Below are 17,048 nucleotides of genomic sequence, written 5' to 3' on the forward strand. Positions count from 1 at the left end.
CGAAGCCCATCTATAAACCACTAGCAAGAGGCGCTTCCTTCCGTTATCCTGTCCGGGAGCACAGAGCCGCTTCGTTATCCGCTGGCCGCTGCTGCTGCTTCTCTGCGAGCGAGTGAGTGAGGAAGGGAACGGCGACGATGGCCGGCATGGCGGCGCTGCAGGGCGCCATGGGGGCGCTCTCCGTCTCGGCCGCGAGCACCAGCGCCTTCTGGGGTAACCCGCTCGCCGCCACCTTCTCCGCCGCGCCGTCTGGGGTAATCACTAACCCGTGCCGCCTCCCCCCCTTTCTTCCTTAAATCCCCTCTTGCCTGCCATGCGTCTGGGCTTGCAAGTCTAGAGCTTGGTGGAAATGGTAATGCATGACGGCGACGGTGAATGCCGGTTCTGCCTTGCTCGCTGTTGTGCTGGAGGTTTCTGCTGCCTTTGTCCCAAATCTATTTGTGAGGATGGATTGAGTGGGAGTGGAGAATGTTCGAATTCCTAGATTTTGAGTGTGAGTGTCGATTGGGCAAATTGTGTTGTCTCCCATGTTTTAGAGTAGGGTCACCGCCACAGAATAGTTATGTTTATGCTGCAAATTTTGGTTGTGCCAAATGTGCCGTGGGCGGTGTAAACGGTGTACCTCCAGTTTGTTGCAATCTAGTGGCAGTAACATTTTTAGATTAAATCGGTGATAAAATTTCCATGCTTATTTCTGCTGATCTATTCTCTTGTCACAACTAATGAGACCATGGACAAGTTTATTTTGTTCTATTCTGCTGGCACATATCAAGTATGACTGTCAGAAACAAATGTTGTATTCATTCTGTCAGTAAAAGATGATGGAAACTAACGGGCAGCTCGATTCTCTCGTAAGATAGGCTATGACAAATGATTGTCATGCTCGTAGTGTATCAGAAGCATATCACTGAATACAGTTTTTTAACCCAAAATGGCACTTGATTATACTGAACACATGCTTTCATTTCTATGTCCTCATCAGTGTCTTGCCTCTTGAACATAGCCTATTTTACCCTCTTCATATAATAATTTCACTATTGCTAATTCCTGACTGATAGGAAAAGGAGGCTAGAAATCATACTGAATGTAGTTGTCCCAAAATGGTGCACGGAAAACAGCTGAGACAAGATAATAGCTGTTAATTAAGTTATACAGACAGATCTTTGGTACTTATGTGAGACACATTTTTGTGAAAAGGAGAGGAAAAACTCATGCAAAGAAGTATAGCACGACCCTACAGTTTCTTACCTGGTCTGTGGTGGCCGTCTGTGTGATTTTGCAACATAACATAAACGATAAATCTGTCCTTTTGTATTTTCTTAGAAGCGAATCAATATGTTCTTTTCATGTGAAACTTTAACAAGCTGTGCATAAATTTGATACACAGGTCAGATTCATGGCCAAGACAAGCCCAATTGAAATGAGGGTGAGTGCCAATCTGGGTTTATCATCTCATACTTTCTCAGCTAGCTGCTGCTAAATGTCAGTAATCCTCCTCCACTACAGCTTAAGCGGTGGGAACGGAAGAAGTGTAAGCCAAACAGTCTTCCTATGCTGCACAAGATGCATGTTAGGGTCGGCGACACAGTGCAGGTCATCGCAGGCCGTGAGAAAGGTAAAGTTGGAGAAGTTGTACGGCTTTACAAGCACAACAGCACTGTGATAGTGAAGGATCTGAACTTGAAGTCAAAGCACAAGAAAGGCACAGAGGATGAACCGGGTGAAATTGTCATGGTCAGTAGTATTTTTCTGAAAACTTCGTCTCTCCATTCCTCTTGCCTTGTATGCTCGCATATTTACCTGGCAAGAACATAGATTCAGTGTCGTAATTATTATCTTCTGACGAGACTTTGGGGAATTATTTTTGTCAGATTGAAGGCCCCATTCATAGCTCGAACATGATGCTCTACTCAAAGGAGAAGAACGTGACGAGTAGGGTTGGGCACAAAATCCTCGAGGATGGCACCAAGGTCCGCTACCTGAAGAAGACCGGTGAAGTGATCGACAGCGTTGATAACTGGGTGAAGGTGTTCAAGGAAGGAGATTCTGAGTCATCATCGTAGTATGGAAACGCTGCACATGCTCTCAACCTTGGCTGCGCTTATTGCTGCCCAAACGCTTACTCGGCTGGTGCCGCTGCTTGTAAGATCAGTTTTCTTCTAGCTTCAGAGCCTCTTTTGTAAATTACTACTACTGCTACAAAGTTGTCACCATTTTTGCAATGCTTGGTCCAGCGAGAAGGCCTTTTTTTTTTACATTTCTGTCATTTTGATGAATAGTAATGATTGCCCCTTTTACATGTGGAAATGCAGCACCATTGCTCTGTTTTGGCAAGTCTAGCAGAAATACTGCATGTGTATATCCGGCATATGAATGTGAGAAGAAACCTGACACATGCATCGGAACTAGAGATCCGTAACCGGCCATGCCCTGCAAGTTCTTGAACTGTTTTGCATGGGCGTTGTACCTAGCAATTGTTCATTTGTCCTGTAACATGGAGTATGCCAGTTCATGGGCAGCAGGGTTGAATTTCTAATGCATGCGCATGTGTTTCATTATATTATAGGGCACGTTCAGATTTAGCACAGTTCCAAAGGGAGACAGTTGAGATAACTTCCACTAAGCACGCTTTGATGGCTTTCATTTTAAAGTAGTTTTTCTTTTCTTTTGGTAACTGTTATTTGGCTGATTATTTGAGATTTCGGTATTCTCATCTACCTAGCTAAAGGCAACTCCAACGCGGATCTCCAAAACAGACCTGGACGTATCCGCGGACGGAGGCCACCAAGTGCAGACTGCTCATAGTGTTTTCTTTCTATACCCGAAGTACTCAATCAAAGAGAAATATCACAATTCTTAAGCTTTAGAAAGATAAATATTCCAATGCAACAATAATTTAAATAGAAATATTACAATAAAAAAAGTTTTGAAATAAAATAGTTCAAGTTTGAATTAAATTCTCTATATGAAACGCCCAAAAATGCTCACCCAAATTGTTCTGGAGCTGCTCATGAGTTTCTCGATTGCGGATCCTGCATTTGGAGAAAACCCTCAAATGTCGTCAGATTCTGCTACGAAAGCTGGATAGGATCACCCATGTTTTGAAAATTAAAACCATGGAGAACTCCATCACCCTCATCCTCCACAATTATGGTGTGTGTGATCCATTGGTGGACCCAGTAATAAAATGAAGGGTGTGCACACTCTAATTTATTTTCTACCTAATCCAAATGTCATACAAAATATGGTAAAAGAATAACATGAATAGCTCAATTCTAATCTCACAACAATTTATTCAGAAAATATATATCAAAGGTGCTCAATTACAATACAAACTAGATCATCGATGGCGGGCGTTGCTGCACCCGTACATTTTTAAATTAAAATGGTTGGCATTTATAAAAATAAATAGGGATGCAAAACATCTTTTAATAACATGCTATCCCCCGATAGAATGAGGAAAAAACTTGAGGATTAAATTGGTTCCTTTCATCAACAATGAAACATCAAGGTGATATAAACAGCATGATGTAATAATTGGTACACTTCAGGAGCAATGCAAGTCACCGTTGGCCAGAATTTTTGATAACATAAAAGGTGTCGTTGGACACAAATTTTATCCAGTACATGAATTTGTGCATAAAACTGGACAATATCGAACGCCTGAAATCTAATCTATAAGACAATTATCCTATAAGAAAATTATTCTATAACAATATAATCTTTTTATATATGCATGAAATTGGACAATGTTGACAGCCTGAGATCTAGCTTTTGTACAGAACAAGTAACTCACATAAAAACCTTGAACCTTTTTGGGGTCTGAAATTATGGATATATACTGCTAATCTATACAATTCAAATGTTCTGCAATTAAACAACTTTGTTTATATATATTTGAAGATGATAACATGATTTGTTGGCATCTGAGCGAGAGAACAATCTTTGATGCAGAGATAAGCTTGTAGAGATAAAGTTACCCATAGGGCAACACCACACAAGCTGATATTCGAGGAGATTGTACTACTACATGCAAAAAATGCATAACTTGATAGTAGCATCTCGAAACTTAACATGACAATCCCAATATACAATAGCATTGATCAAATCGCCACATAGGATCGCAGTAGCAAATGCCATTTTTCTGATATGATGAAGAAGCAATTATAATCAACCCATACAAGCAGAGAGGAAGAAGCTAGATTACAGTAGTGCAGAGTCACATTTTTGAGAAGTCACCCGACTGCGGACTTCAGTAATATATATAGCAGTACTTATTATAAGGGCTGCTACACATGATTGGCTAGCTCCAAAATTAACCGGTCATCTTGGTGGTTTGGGTATACCAATTGGATCCTCTGACGTGCAATGAGCTCCTGCAGCTGGACATCGTTCCTTGCGCAAACATAGGATAGGAGTCGGCTCAAAAGCATGATACATCAGTAGACCAATCATTTTCACTCCACTCTTTCCACTTCATGGAGATTGTCACATGCATGGTTGAAATCAAGACGGGAGTGGTGACTTAGAGTAGTCAGTTCCACCCGGAGCAATTACTCCAGAATACCAACATATGAAACCACCTCGCAAGATAATTAACATGAGGCATAACAGTGCACAGATAATAACTTGTCCATTTGACATTAGAGTTCCATAGAATGTGCTGTTAGGAAGAATACCATGCGGTAGAAGCAGCAAACAAAGCAGTACCGAGCTTGAATTCATCCTCCAATAGCACATGCATTCATTGGAATTATGTTTGCATAACTAACGTTCATAGCAGTCATGAAAACACACTGTGTATATATCAAAATTGTTGTAGAAGCAGAGTCAAAATTACAAGTTTGAATGCATCTGCTTTATCTACAATAGGGAAGCAGAAAAGAATATTATACCACAACAAACAATTTAACCATTAGCGCCATGTGCAATTGCAAACATGGTGCCATTCATGAATAATATACTCTCAGGGAAGAAACAATTGAAGGTGAAAGCAGCGCCTCACGTTGCAATTTACGTAGAAGAATGAGAAATCCAGTGAACCCCGTGGAACACAATGAAACCTGCATTCATTTGAGAGCACAAAGAAGAACATCACTTGAGAAAAAACATGCAGAATTTGAAGGAGAGTGGAGGTACGAACGAGGGAACACTTGTGGAAGGCCAGAGGCGGGGAGTCAAATTATCGATCTGAGTGTCAGGCATGCCTGCCCATGAAGGATTTGTATGAGGAGTAGCTAGACAACGGAGATTATGTAGACGTGATAAATCGATATTGTAAGTTGTAACTGACCTCCAATTATGGGCGCTGATGGGTGCGCCCCATCGATTTGCCACTAATGGTCCGTTGCAATTACTCCCCTAATGGGGTATAAATTAATTCATTTTTTAGGGTGTATAAATTAATTACTGAATCGCCAACTATTGGAGGCGAATCGACAGGGAACGATCGGCTGCCCTAGGCATCGCCCCGTTCCAGGAAGGCAGACGAACAGAGACTATTCTCAAGCCCATTAGGCCCAGTTTAACAGGAAAGGACCAAAATTGTTATGGGAGCAGCGGCCCGCTACGTTTAGAGCTCCTGGTTAGCGAAGGAAGCACACGCGGGACCGTAAGAAAATCGGATGGCCAGAAACGCACAAAACTAAAAATCGAATGGTGGAGAAAGCAAGTGGCCTGAGAGGGCAGGAAAACTGCGCAGTTATAATGTATTTAAATAGTCTTACATGAAAGAAGCACAAGTAGAAAATTACAACACCGGATAAGTCTACGTTGTCGCATTGCCATGAAAGTATCAACTATAGCATCTTCACTTACTTTCAAGAACACATCTCGTTCAATACATGTCACTCGATCATTCAAGCGATCATCACTCATACTAGTCCTCAAATTACTTTCCACTAGATTCATCGCCGAAATACTCTTTCAATAGTCGTTGTCGCCACCGGTAAAATCAATATCAATTTGATGAATAAGTAGACCAAATCATAAAGAACATGCTTCTTTGTTGCAACAAACATAATAGAGAGCTCACCAATATTACTTGCATGGCTAAACCTATCATCTTGTTTTATATCATCAATGAAATTGGCAAGTTGAATTCTAGCCTTATCAAATCCGTGTTTGATATGTCTAGAATTCGGCAAAGTCTCATTACCTTGAGTGCATCATAAGAAGCAAATGAATTGAGAGGATTTAAAGCCGACATGCAAATAAGCAACTCCATATTAACTTGATCAAACCTATTGTCAAGCTCTTGAATGGTTTGATCAATGATACCAAGATATATTTCTCTTCTATAGCGATCATCATTTGTTTGTACTTCATAATACCGACGTGATCTTCCATGAGGGACAAAAGTTTCCTCCCACAAAAGGAACTTCAATGTCATGATTGTTGCAAACAAAGGTCACCTTTGCAAGAAATTCTTCTCATCCATGAGACATCATATGTTGCATTCTACTCTTTGCAAAAGCAACAATTGCCATTGCAATAACAATATCTTGGATCGGGAAATTGCAACAATACATGTTCAAGTACTAAACATTGTATATGTATGGTGTTATGCAACATGAAATGCAATTAACATGTTGTATATTATATTATATATATATATATATATATATTTCATTGAATATATATACATACATATATATAGTGTATATATTTCATTGAATATTCATACATTGTGCATATATATTCAATGTATATATGGAAAATGTAACTAGAAGAAAAATACCACCACAAATACATATGGAAAATGGAAGTCCCATTGAAAATAAAAATCTTCATGTGGTACTTGGATCGCAAGGTCATCCTGACAAAAGATAATCTGAAAATAAAGATTGGCAAGGATGCACTAAGTGTTGCTTTTGTGGCGATGAGGAGTCTATTCAGCATCTATTCTTTCAATGCCCACTTGCCAAGATACTATGGCGAATGGTCCATATAGCTTTCAATCTATCTCCACCCACGAGTAGTACGAATATGTTTGGAAACTGGTTAGTGGGGGTGCAACCCAAGTTGAAGTCTCAGACCCGTGTGGGAATTTGTGCTTTACTTTTGGCCATTTGGAACACTCGTAATGATTGTATTTTTAATAGAAGGAAAGTTCCGAACTTTTTGCAGGTTATCTTCAAGGCCACCAGCTGTATCCATACGTGGTCATTACTACACAAGGCGGACGATCGGGCGCCCATGGTCTTTGGGTGCAACCGATGGGAGATGGTCGTCTCTCGGGATTTGTTTCTGTTGGCGGCCTACTAGTAGGACTTGTGATGCATGAGGCTCATTTCCCTACGATATTCTATTTTTTAATTTGCCCTTGCGGCAGTCATGTGTGACAATTTATTGGTTGAACTTTGTTATGGTCGGATGATGAACTTTGATATGATAAATAAAAAGTTATGTGCATCACTCGATGCAAAGGCCGAGGGATGTCCCCTCTTTTTGAAAAAAAACTAGAAGAACAATACCACCAACAACAATTACAACAACAAACTCTTTACTCCAAGACAAGTTGTGTAGGCTGGAACATTAATGTCATACATCCCCAAAAATAATTATGGTACAGTATTGTTTGATTGTTGATTAATTAGCAATTACATGATACTTCAAGAACTTGTCATATAAATGTATCGTCAAAAAATATACAAGCATGATAAGCTTATTGAAGTTTTCAAATAAAATAAAATAAAGGCCACGTCATATCTTCGGAAGAAATGCAAAAGTGTCTCATCCGTACAGAGTACATATAGGCAACAGACATGAAGCATTTCCGAGCGTACAAAATAAGCTTCAACACACCCTTCAGTTCCATTCTTTCAAGCAAAACACGTTGGAGAAGTTTCTGTTAATCGTAACAGGGTTGCAGAGAAGAAGTTGAAGATACGGTTCATGTCTGCCTATCTGTTTGCTAACTCTGTTTTCCATGCTAGAACCAAATATATTGAGATAGACTTTTACTTTGTACGAGAAAGCGTTGCAGAGAAGAAGTTAGAGATAGATTCATTCCCTCCAAAGATCAAGTTGCAGATGGGTTTACTAAAGCTTTGTCAGTCAAGTTATTTGAAGAGTTCAAGAATTATCTTTTTTTTTAAAAAGGAGGATGACCCCCGGCCTCTGCATCTGGGAAATACATACGGCCACTTTATTAATTATTCTCGAGGACCTTACAAAGTATTACAAACAATATACCCGAATCCACCATCTTGGCAACATATGCCGCTACTCTTATCCATATGATGAAGGGATGCTAGCTGGGCCACTACCCAAACCACTCACCTAAACCTAACATCAAAAGCCGGAAGCCCCAGCCAAGCCACATACCGGGCTTGGGGCACAATCCGGTCAGACGCACTCTTGTGTCGTCGCCACCATCTTCCACAAGTCCGTCTTCAGATTATATTGAATCTTCTACTTTGTGAAGGCCACTTCTGCCATCGACGTCACCATGACGCCAGATAGCTACCTCCTCCTGCGCGAGTCCATCTCCGCGCATCGGACGCCGAGCCTCGACAGCGCCATGCCGCCGATCTCCGCCGCCATCAATGAGTGAGATGAAGAACCGCTCCACCACGGCAAGTACAAGGTGAGGAAGGGCGAGGTCGCCATCGAAAACACGGCTGGAAGATAAGCATCGCAGTCACGAGACATGCCCGGAGCAGCGACGCGGTAGATCAGACATGCCGCCACCAGGAACCAGATAAGCTCGCCATGCACACCCAGCATCCCCATGCCCAAGTCGGCGCCTTCAAGAAGGTGACGACGCTGTGGCGCCGCCGCCGCTTAGCCACCGGGGCTAGGGTTTTCACCCGGGCGCAGGGGAAGGGGAGGGGCAGGGGAGGTTTAGCCTCGGCGCCGCCACCAAGGAGGGAATGGCGTCCGAGACGTCATCGACGCCGTGACCGCCACTGGCGGCCAAGGGTTTCCCCCGGCCAAGCACCCTGTTGCCACCTCCGAACCAGACACAACATCAGCAGGCACGTGCACGCCGGAGATCCATGCTGGCCGGAGGTCATGCAACACGAGCGGACCAGATCGCCTCCGATCTGACGAGGGGAGCCCGGGGCCTCCCCACGCCATGACCAGCGCCCACCGGGACCTCGCTGCCCGCGCAGCCGAGGAGATCCGGTCTACCTCACCGACGAGCACTCCCCGCCGCCGGAGGAGCGCCATCCGCCCCAGCGAGGCCGCCGCCTCAGATCAGCCGGCGTGGATCTGACCAGAACAAGCACCACCGCGAAGAACACTGTGCCGCCACCGGCCCGCGCGCTCCACCGTGACGTGCCGCCACTGGACAGCAGGCCGCGCCGCCCCGCACCGACCACCAGCGCGCGCCACCCGACGCGCCGGCCGCCGAGCTCCGCCTCCGCGCCCGAAGAATCAGCCCCCCACGGCCCCTGTTCCAGGCGAGGTCAAACGAGATCCCGCCGCCGCCGGCACCGCGCGGGCTTTGCCCGGCGACGGTGGGAGGAGAGGAAGGAGGTGGGGGTTGGGTTCGGCGGCGGTTAGGGTTGGGCGCCCGGGTCGCCCGGGGAGGGGGGGGGCATAACGTGTTGTACTCAATATCTGTAAAACATAGACGTATGTATCTTTGTCTGCTCCCGATTCTCTCTGTAACAGATCCTTACACGAGATTGATGGATCCGTCTTGTACTCGATGGCATAGGCTATCTTCCTAATAGTATAAATAAACATCACGCAACCTTCTATAGAAGGTAGGAACGCTTCCAGAAATCCTTACATCACAAGGGAAGAGTTGCATGCATCGCAGTTGGAACCGTGATCCTTGTGTTGTTCGCGATAGCCAGAGCCTTCTCCCCGTGGAACACGGACGAGGAGCAACCACCCATCATGGGGAGTCTGCCACTATTCGTGAGGCGAAACATGTGCATCATGGCCTTCCGGCTTGTGCCGAGGAAGATCCTACCTCTGGTACTGAACTGCGGGTTGAATTTCTACTCACGGTTCCCGCACTGATTTGTTCGTGGTTTGTTTGGGTTTGACTGGGATGAACTGATTCGATCGCCTTGTTGCTTATGCATGATCGATCCAGTGAGGAAGCTGCGCGTTACCGAGGAGAAGGATGATCTGGTGACCAAGCAGACCATCTCCTGCAAGTGATCCACATTTCCTCACATTCATCTGCAACTCCTCCCCACAATGCTACTGTCTGCCATCTCACCTTCGTGGTTTGCTTCGGTTCGACTGGGATGAACTGATTTGGTCACCTTGTTGCTTATGCAGGACCGATCCAGTGAGGAAGCTGTTGGAAATATGAGCAATTTACCGAATGATTTTATTAACAGAAATACTAGATAAAGCATGACTAATATAGTAGAGATAAAACAAGTCATGCGTTCTGACAGAGAGAAGGAAAATAGCTTCTGCATATATGAACCGTAGCCTATCATATCTAAAGTAGACAGAATATCAAGTAGCATATATGAAGTAGAACCTAACATGTGTAGGACAAGGACTAGAACAAGGAACTGTGGCAGAACCTTTAACAGGAAAGACAAGAACATGTACGGGACAACAGCAGCAGAAGCGCTGGACTTGAGGTCGGTGTCCTCGCCTGCCATGTCGTCGAGGAGGTCGTGGACGTCGGGGAAGAAGTCGTCGTCGGCGACCGGATCGTCCGTGATGAAGCAGCCAGTAGTCGCGCTGAGCGCTTCCCAAAAACCTTATCACCCTTCTCCCGTACAGGACTCAAAAGGTGCGGTTTCGGAGGTCTACTGTCCCAACCTGCGGTGCACGCCGCAAGCCGGGATGGGGAAGATCGTAGCAGCAGCGCAGTGCTCAGGAACTTTGTGGCGAGAGGAAGGGGATCTCCTGGTGTGTCTCTCTGGAGAGGAGCGACCTCTCTTATATAGGCGCAGGAGAAGGACGCAAAGAGGCTGTGACGGGAGGTGAAGCAACGAAGGGAGACGAAGCGAACAGGCAGCGGCCGAAGAGGCGCGCCGTTCGAATTCAGTGTCCACTACAGAAAAACGTTTCAACTCACATGTGACCTTTCGTATACCCGTCGTGCGTGGCAAAAATTTAGACATCGGCTCGGCTCATTCCCGCAACCCGCGGCGCGACGCGGCGAGGCAGGCGGCGGAGGAGGAGCGCGCGTGGACGTCCCTCTTGTTCTCATGCTCATACATGTGGGGAAAGAACCTCCCTTATAAAGAGGTCCAACTCCCTCTAAACTAGCAATGTGGGACTAAACTTTTGTTCCACTTCTTGCCTTGCACAAATGGGCTGCGTGGGCCTCTAGGATTTATTAGGAATTTCTGAAACTGCTATTGGGCTAGGCCCAAAATAGACAAAATTCCAGCAATCCCCCACCAGATCCCAGAGGCACACAAAAATTTGCCTTTGGTTCCAAAACACTGTTTTATATACCGGTACTGCAGTGGAGACTCTTAAGTTGAACTTCTACCTAGAACTCTATGCTACACTAGTAAGCAACTTGAACAATGGACTGGGCCTTGAACTGCAAGTTTTCTGCGAATCTAGCTTCACATAAAGCCTTGACCGATACGTGGCTACCGTGGGTCTTCCCCACGGGTGGAGCTTATGTGTCATACTCCGTGACCTTTCATGAGTTTACTAGAGAGAACCCTACTCTCATAGATTGCGACGTTTGACAATCAGACTCATATAGGTGTGTTCTTCAAAAGATGTTCTGCAGGATAACATCTCTTCTTAAATAAGCCACTTAGAACACATTAAGATTTACATCAACCTGCTATACAGATAAGGAGAGTATTGCATCTTCATGGAGTGGTATTGTGAATAATAAGGATACTCTCCTCTCAGTTGACCAACAGCTTGTCTTCCACATCTAATTCACGGGATCTCCGATCACAAAGAATAGGTTACCACTGTGAACAACTCATATTGTGGGTCTCATACCCATCTCCCTCGATGCATTATCTATCACATTACGTGATAGACCCTTAGTAAAAGGATCTGCCAGATTTTTAGACGTTTGGATATAATCCAACGCAATAACTCCGGAGTTTTTCATTTTCCTGACAGACTTTAACCTTCTCTGAACGTGTCTTGATGACTTCATGTTATCCTTTGAACTGCTCACTTTCGTGATCACAGTTTGATTGTCGCAGTTCATAAGGACACCCGGTACAGGTTTCTCAACAACCGGCAAGTCATTCAAGAGCCGACGAAGCCAATCTGCTTCAACCGTAGCTGTATCTAGTGCTGTGAGTTGTGCCTCCATTGTTGACCTCGTTAAGATGGTCTGCTTGCAAGACTTCCAAGAAACAGCGCCACCTCCATGAGTGAATACATAACCGCTCGTGGCCTTTATCTCATCAGCATCTGAGATCCAGTTTGAGTCACTATACCCTTCAAGCACCTTTGAATAACCGGTGTAGTGAATTCCATAATTTGCAGTGCCTTTTAAATAACGCAAAACTCTTTCTAGAGCTTTCCAATGCACATCTCCTGGTTTTGAAACAAACCGACACAGTTTGCTAACAGCAAAAGAGATGTCAGGTCCTGTAGCACTGGCTAAGTACATAAGCGAGCCAATAATCTGAGAATACTTCAATTGGTCTCTAGCAACTCTTCGATTCTTTCGAAGCAACACACTAGCATCATATGGTGTTGGAGAGGGCTTGCAGTCACTATAGCCAAAGCGACTCAAGATCTTTTCCACATAGTGAGATTGAAGCAAAGTAATCCCACCATCATCGTCTCTCAACAACTTGATGTTCAGAATGACATCAGCCACTCCTAAATCCTTCATCTCAAAACAACGAGATAGGAAATCCTTGACCTACTTAATAACTTTCAGATTTGTTCCGAAAATCAGTATGTCATCAACATACAAGCACAGGATAACTTCCTCGCCCCCACCATGGCGATAGTACACACATTTGTCAGCTTCGTTCACAACAAAGCCTGCAGCTGTTAAAGTTCTTTCAAACTTCTCATGCCACTGTTTGGGTGCTTGCTTAAGTCCGTACAAAGACTTCAGCAACTTGCACACTTTCCCTTCCTGACCATCTAGTACAAACCCATCTGGTTGTTCCATATAAATTTCCTCGTCCAACTCTCCATTTAGGAAAGCAGTCTTAACATCCATTTGATGAACGAGAAGACCATGCGAGGCAGCTAGTGAAAGTAGAACTCGAATAGTGGTCAGTCGAGCCACAGGTGAGTAAGTATCAAAGAAGTCTTCACCTTCCTTTTGGGTATAACCCTTAGCCACGAGCCGAGCTTTGTACTTTTCAATAGTACCATCAGGCCTAAGCTTCTTCTTGAATACCCATTTGCATCCTATAGGTTTGCACCCATAAGGACGACCAGTTATCTCCCAAGTTTCATTTGCCAAGATGGAATCCATCTCGCTACGAACCGCTTCCTTCCAGTAGTCAGCATCTTCAGATGCATAGGCCTCTGAAATAGAATTAGGAGTGTCATCTATGAGATACACAAGAAAATCATCACCAAAGGACTTTGCAGTCCTCTGTCTCTTGCTCCTGGTAGGAACTTCATTGTTCTCCTCCACAGGACTTTCGAAGTGTTCCATCGAAATGGTAGGTTCGGTAATTGTAACTGGTTCCTGATTCGATGAACTAGGCATCTCCTGATTAGATGAGGTAGCCATATCCTTCATGGGAAAGATATCTTCAAAAAAAGTTGCATCATTCGACTCCATGATCGTACCGACATGCATGTCAGGTACCTCAGATTTTACAACCAAGAATCTATAGCCAATGCTATGAAAAGCATATCCCAGGAAAACACAATCCACAGTCTTTGGTCCAAGCTTCCGCTTCTTTGGAATTGGAACATTGACTTTCGCCAAACAACCCCATGTTCGCAGATAAGAGAGTTTTAACCTTTTCTTCTCCCATTCCTCGAATGGAGTTATCTCTTTGTTCTTTATGGGGACTCGGTTCAGGACATGACATGCTGTCAATATCGCCTCCCCCCACCATGCCTTGGAGAGACCCGATGTATCTAACATGGCATTAACCAAATCAGTTAGAGTACGGTTCTTTCTTTCAGCCACCCCATTTGACTGAGGTGAGTAGAGAGGAGTCCTCTCATGGATTATACCATGTTCCGCACAAAAAGCATCAAACTCAGTGGAAAAATACTCTCCACCACGGTCGGACCTAAGCCTCTTGATTTTTCGACCAAGTTGGTTTTCCACTTCAGCTTTGTAGATCTTGAAAAAGTTCAAAGCCTCATCCTTAGATTTCAGAAGATACACACGGCAGTATCTAGTGGAGTCATCAATTAACGTCATGAAATATTTCTTTCCACCTTTTGTCAATACACCGTTCATTTCACATAGATCTGAATGTATGAGCTCTAGTGGTGCAAGATTTCTTATTTCCGCAGTCGTGTGAGACTTACGAGGTTGCTTAGCTTGCACACACACTTGACACTTAGATCCCTTGACGGTGGTGAAACTAGGGATTAAGTTCAACTTCGCTAGTCGCGACATGCAACCAAAGTTAACATGACAAAGACGTGAATGCCACACATTGGATTCACTATTGTTGCAAATATGATTAACAACTTTATTGCAAACGTCTGATAAGGATAAACGAAACAAGCCTCCTGACTCATAGCCTTTACCAACAAAGGTTCCATACTTGGATATTACAAATTTATTCGACTCAAAGACAAGCTTGTAGCCATCTCTACACAGAAGAGATCCGCTAACAAGATTTTTATTGACGGAGGGGACATAATGCACGTTCTTCAGCCGCACGATCTTCCTCGAAGTAAACTTCAGATCGACTGTGCCAACACCACGAACAGAAGCATTTGAACCGTTGCCCATCAACACGGTTGAAGTCCCTGCGGTCTGATAAGACGAAAACATGGAAATATCACCGCATACATGCACATTAGCACCCGTGTCAATCAACCAGTCAGGAGAATGACATACTGAAAGAATAGTGGGAAATATACCATACCCAGCATCCTTCATGTCAGTGTCTCCAATGACAACATTAGCGGTCTTGCCGCCTTTCCCAGGATTACGCTTGTCATAGCAATTAGGGCAACTAGGAGCCCAATGATCAGGATCCCCACACACATGACAAGTACCTTTCTTCTTGCCATTCTTCTTCTTGAAGTTCGTGTGTTGCACAACCTTGTTCTTCCCATCAAACTTTGCTTTACCATCAAACTTGCCCTTGTTCTTGAACTTGTGGGGCTGGAAGTTCTGCTTCTGTACCACATTGGCACTAGATCCTCCCTCAATACCTCGAGCACATGTGTCCTTTGCTCTCGCCTTTTCTTCCACATCAAGAGTGCCAATGAGATCTGGGACGGAAAACTCCTGCCTCTTATGCTTCAGCAAGGTAGCAAAGTTCCTCCATGAAGGAGGAAGCTTAGTGATGATACCTCCGGCAACAAACTTGTCCGGTAGCATACAACTGAAGTGCTCAAGTTCTCTAGCAAATGACTGTATCTCATGAGCTTGCTCAACCACGGAGCGTTCTTCAGTCATCCTGTAATCATAGAATTGCTCCATGATGTACAACTCAGTGCCAACATCTGAGACCCCAAACTTGGCCTCGAGTGCATCCCACATATCTTTTCCATTATCAATTGACGCATAAGCATCAACTATGTTCTCACCAAGAACACTCAAGAGAGCAGCCTTAAACAGAGTATCCATCTTCTGAAAAGCTTGTGCCTGTTGAGCATCAAGCTCTCCTTTAGGTTTGCCGAGAGTGGCGTCATAGCAACTCATGGTTTGAAACCATAAGACTGCTCTCACGCGCCACCTCTTATAGTGGATACCCTCAAACATAGGAGGTCTCATGGAAGCAGCAAAACCACTTGGGGTAAATTGCCTATAATAAGGTTTTTGGATTGTTGGAAATATGAGCAATTTACCGAATGATTTTATTAACAGAAATACTAGATAAAGCATGACTAATATAGTAGAGATAAAACAAGTCATGCGTTCTGACAGAGAGAAGGAAAATAGCTTCTGCATATATGAACCGTAGCCTATCATATCTAAATTAGACAGAATATCAAGTAGTATATATGAAGTAGAACCTAACATGTGTAGGACAAGGACTAAAACAAGGAACTGTGGCAGAACCTTTAACAGGAAAGACAAGAACACGTATGGGACAGCAGCAGCAGAAGCGCTGGACTTGGGGTCGGTGTCCTCGCCTGCCATGTCGTCGAGGAGGTCGTGGACGTCGGGGAAGAAGTCGTCGTCGGCGACCGGATCGTCCGTGATGAAGCAGCCAGTAGTCGCGCTGAGCGTGGTGTGTCTCTCTGGAGAGGAGCGACCTCTCTTATATAGGCACAGGAGAAGGACGCGAAGAGGCTATGACGGGAGGTGAAGCAACGAAGGGAGACGTAGCGAATAGGCAGCGGCCGAAGAGGCGCGCCGTTCGAATTTAGTGTCCACTACAAAAAAACGTTTCAACTCCCGCGGCGCGTCGTGACGAGGCGTGGCGTGGCGTGGCGAGGCGGGCGGCGGAGGAGGGGCGTGCGTGGACGTCTCTCTTGTTCTCATGCTCATACATGTGGGGAAAGAACCTCCCTTATAAAGAGGTCCAACTCCCTCTAAACTAGCAATGTGGGACTAAACTTTTGTTCCACCTCTTGCCTTGCACAAATGGGCTGCGTGGGCCTCTAGGATTTATTAGGAATTTCTGAAACTGCTATTGGGCTAGGCCCAAAATAGACAAAATTCCAGCAAAAGCTGCGCCTTATTAATGAGCAGAATGATGTGAAGACCAAGCAGGCCATCACCCGCTGGTGATTCCCACTTCCCCACTTTCATCTGCACCTCCCCACATTGCTATTTTGTGCCATCTCACCTGCGACTTGGAAGTTAATTACTAGCGTACACGATTGTTTTTGACTTGCTACATGAGTTGCATGCATGCTGCTTGTGCTTTGAATGTTCATGTGCTATTTTGATGTTTGGTGTTGTAGGTATCAATGCGTGTAGGGCTTACAAGTGCCATGCTCACCAATTAATTAGTCTAGTACGATTTATCCACGTTGTCTGTGAAACTGTAACTAGTTATATT

At 44.6% G+C, this 17,048-nt stretch overlaps 1 protein-coding gene across 1 annotated transcript; it reads left to right on the forward strand.

The window, feature by feature from the left end:
• The first annotated feature begins 33 nt into the window (after nucleotides 1-33).
• RPL24 (Translation protein SH3-like family protein) lies at nucleotides 34-2,255 on the forward strand. Its single transcript, XM_048684352.2, has 4 exons — nucleotides 34-254; nucleotides 1,388-1,426; nucleotides 1,507-1,734; nucleotides 1,872-2,255. The coding sequence occupies exons 1-4, from the start codon at nucleotides 138-140 to the stop codon at nucleotides 2,061-2,063; spliced, it is 576 nt and encodes a 191-aa protein (XP_048540309.1). The 5' UTR covers nucleotides 34-137; the 3' UTR covers nucleotides 2,064-2,255.
• Nucleotides 2,256-17,048: the final 14,793 nt, after the last annotated feature.

The sequence above is a fragment of the Triticum urartu genome, chromosome 7A (genome assembly GCF_056163025.1).
Source record: "Triticum urartu cultivar PI428250 chromosome 7A, HENAU_Tu73, whole genome shotgun sequence".
Taxonomy (NCBI): domain Eukaryota; kingdom Viridiplantae; phylum Streptophyta; class Magnoliopsida; order Poales; family Poaceae; genus Triticum; species Triticum urartu.

Coding starts and splice junctions, on each gene's coding strand:
- RPL24 (XM_048684352.2), top strand. CDS start 138: ATGGCCGGCATGGCGGCGCTGCAGGGCGCCATGGGGGCGCTCTCCGTC. Junction 255..1,387: donor TCTCCGCCGCGCCGTCTGGG/GTAATCACTAAC, acceptor TTTGATACACAG/GTCAGATTCATGGCCAAGAC. Junction 1,735..1,871: donor AACCGGGTGAAATTGTCATG/GTCAGTAGTATT, acceptor TATTTTTGTCAG/ATTGAAGGCCCCATTCATAG.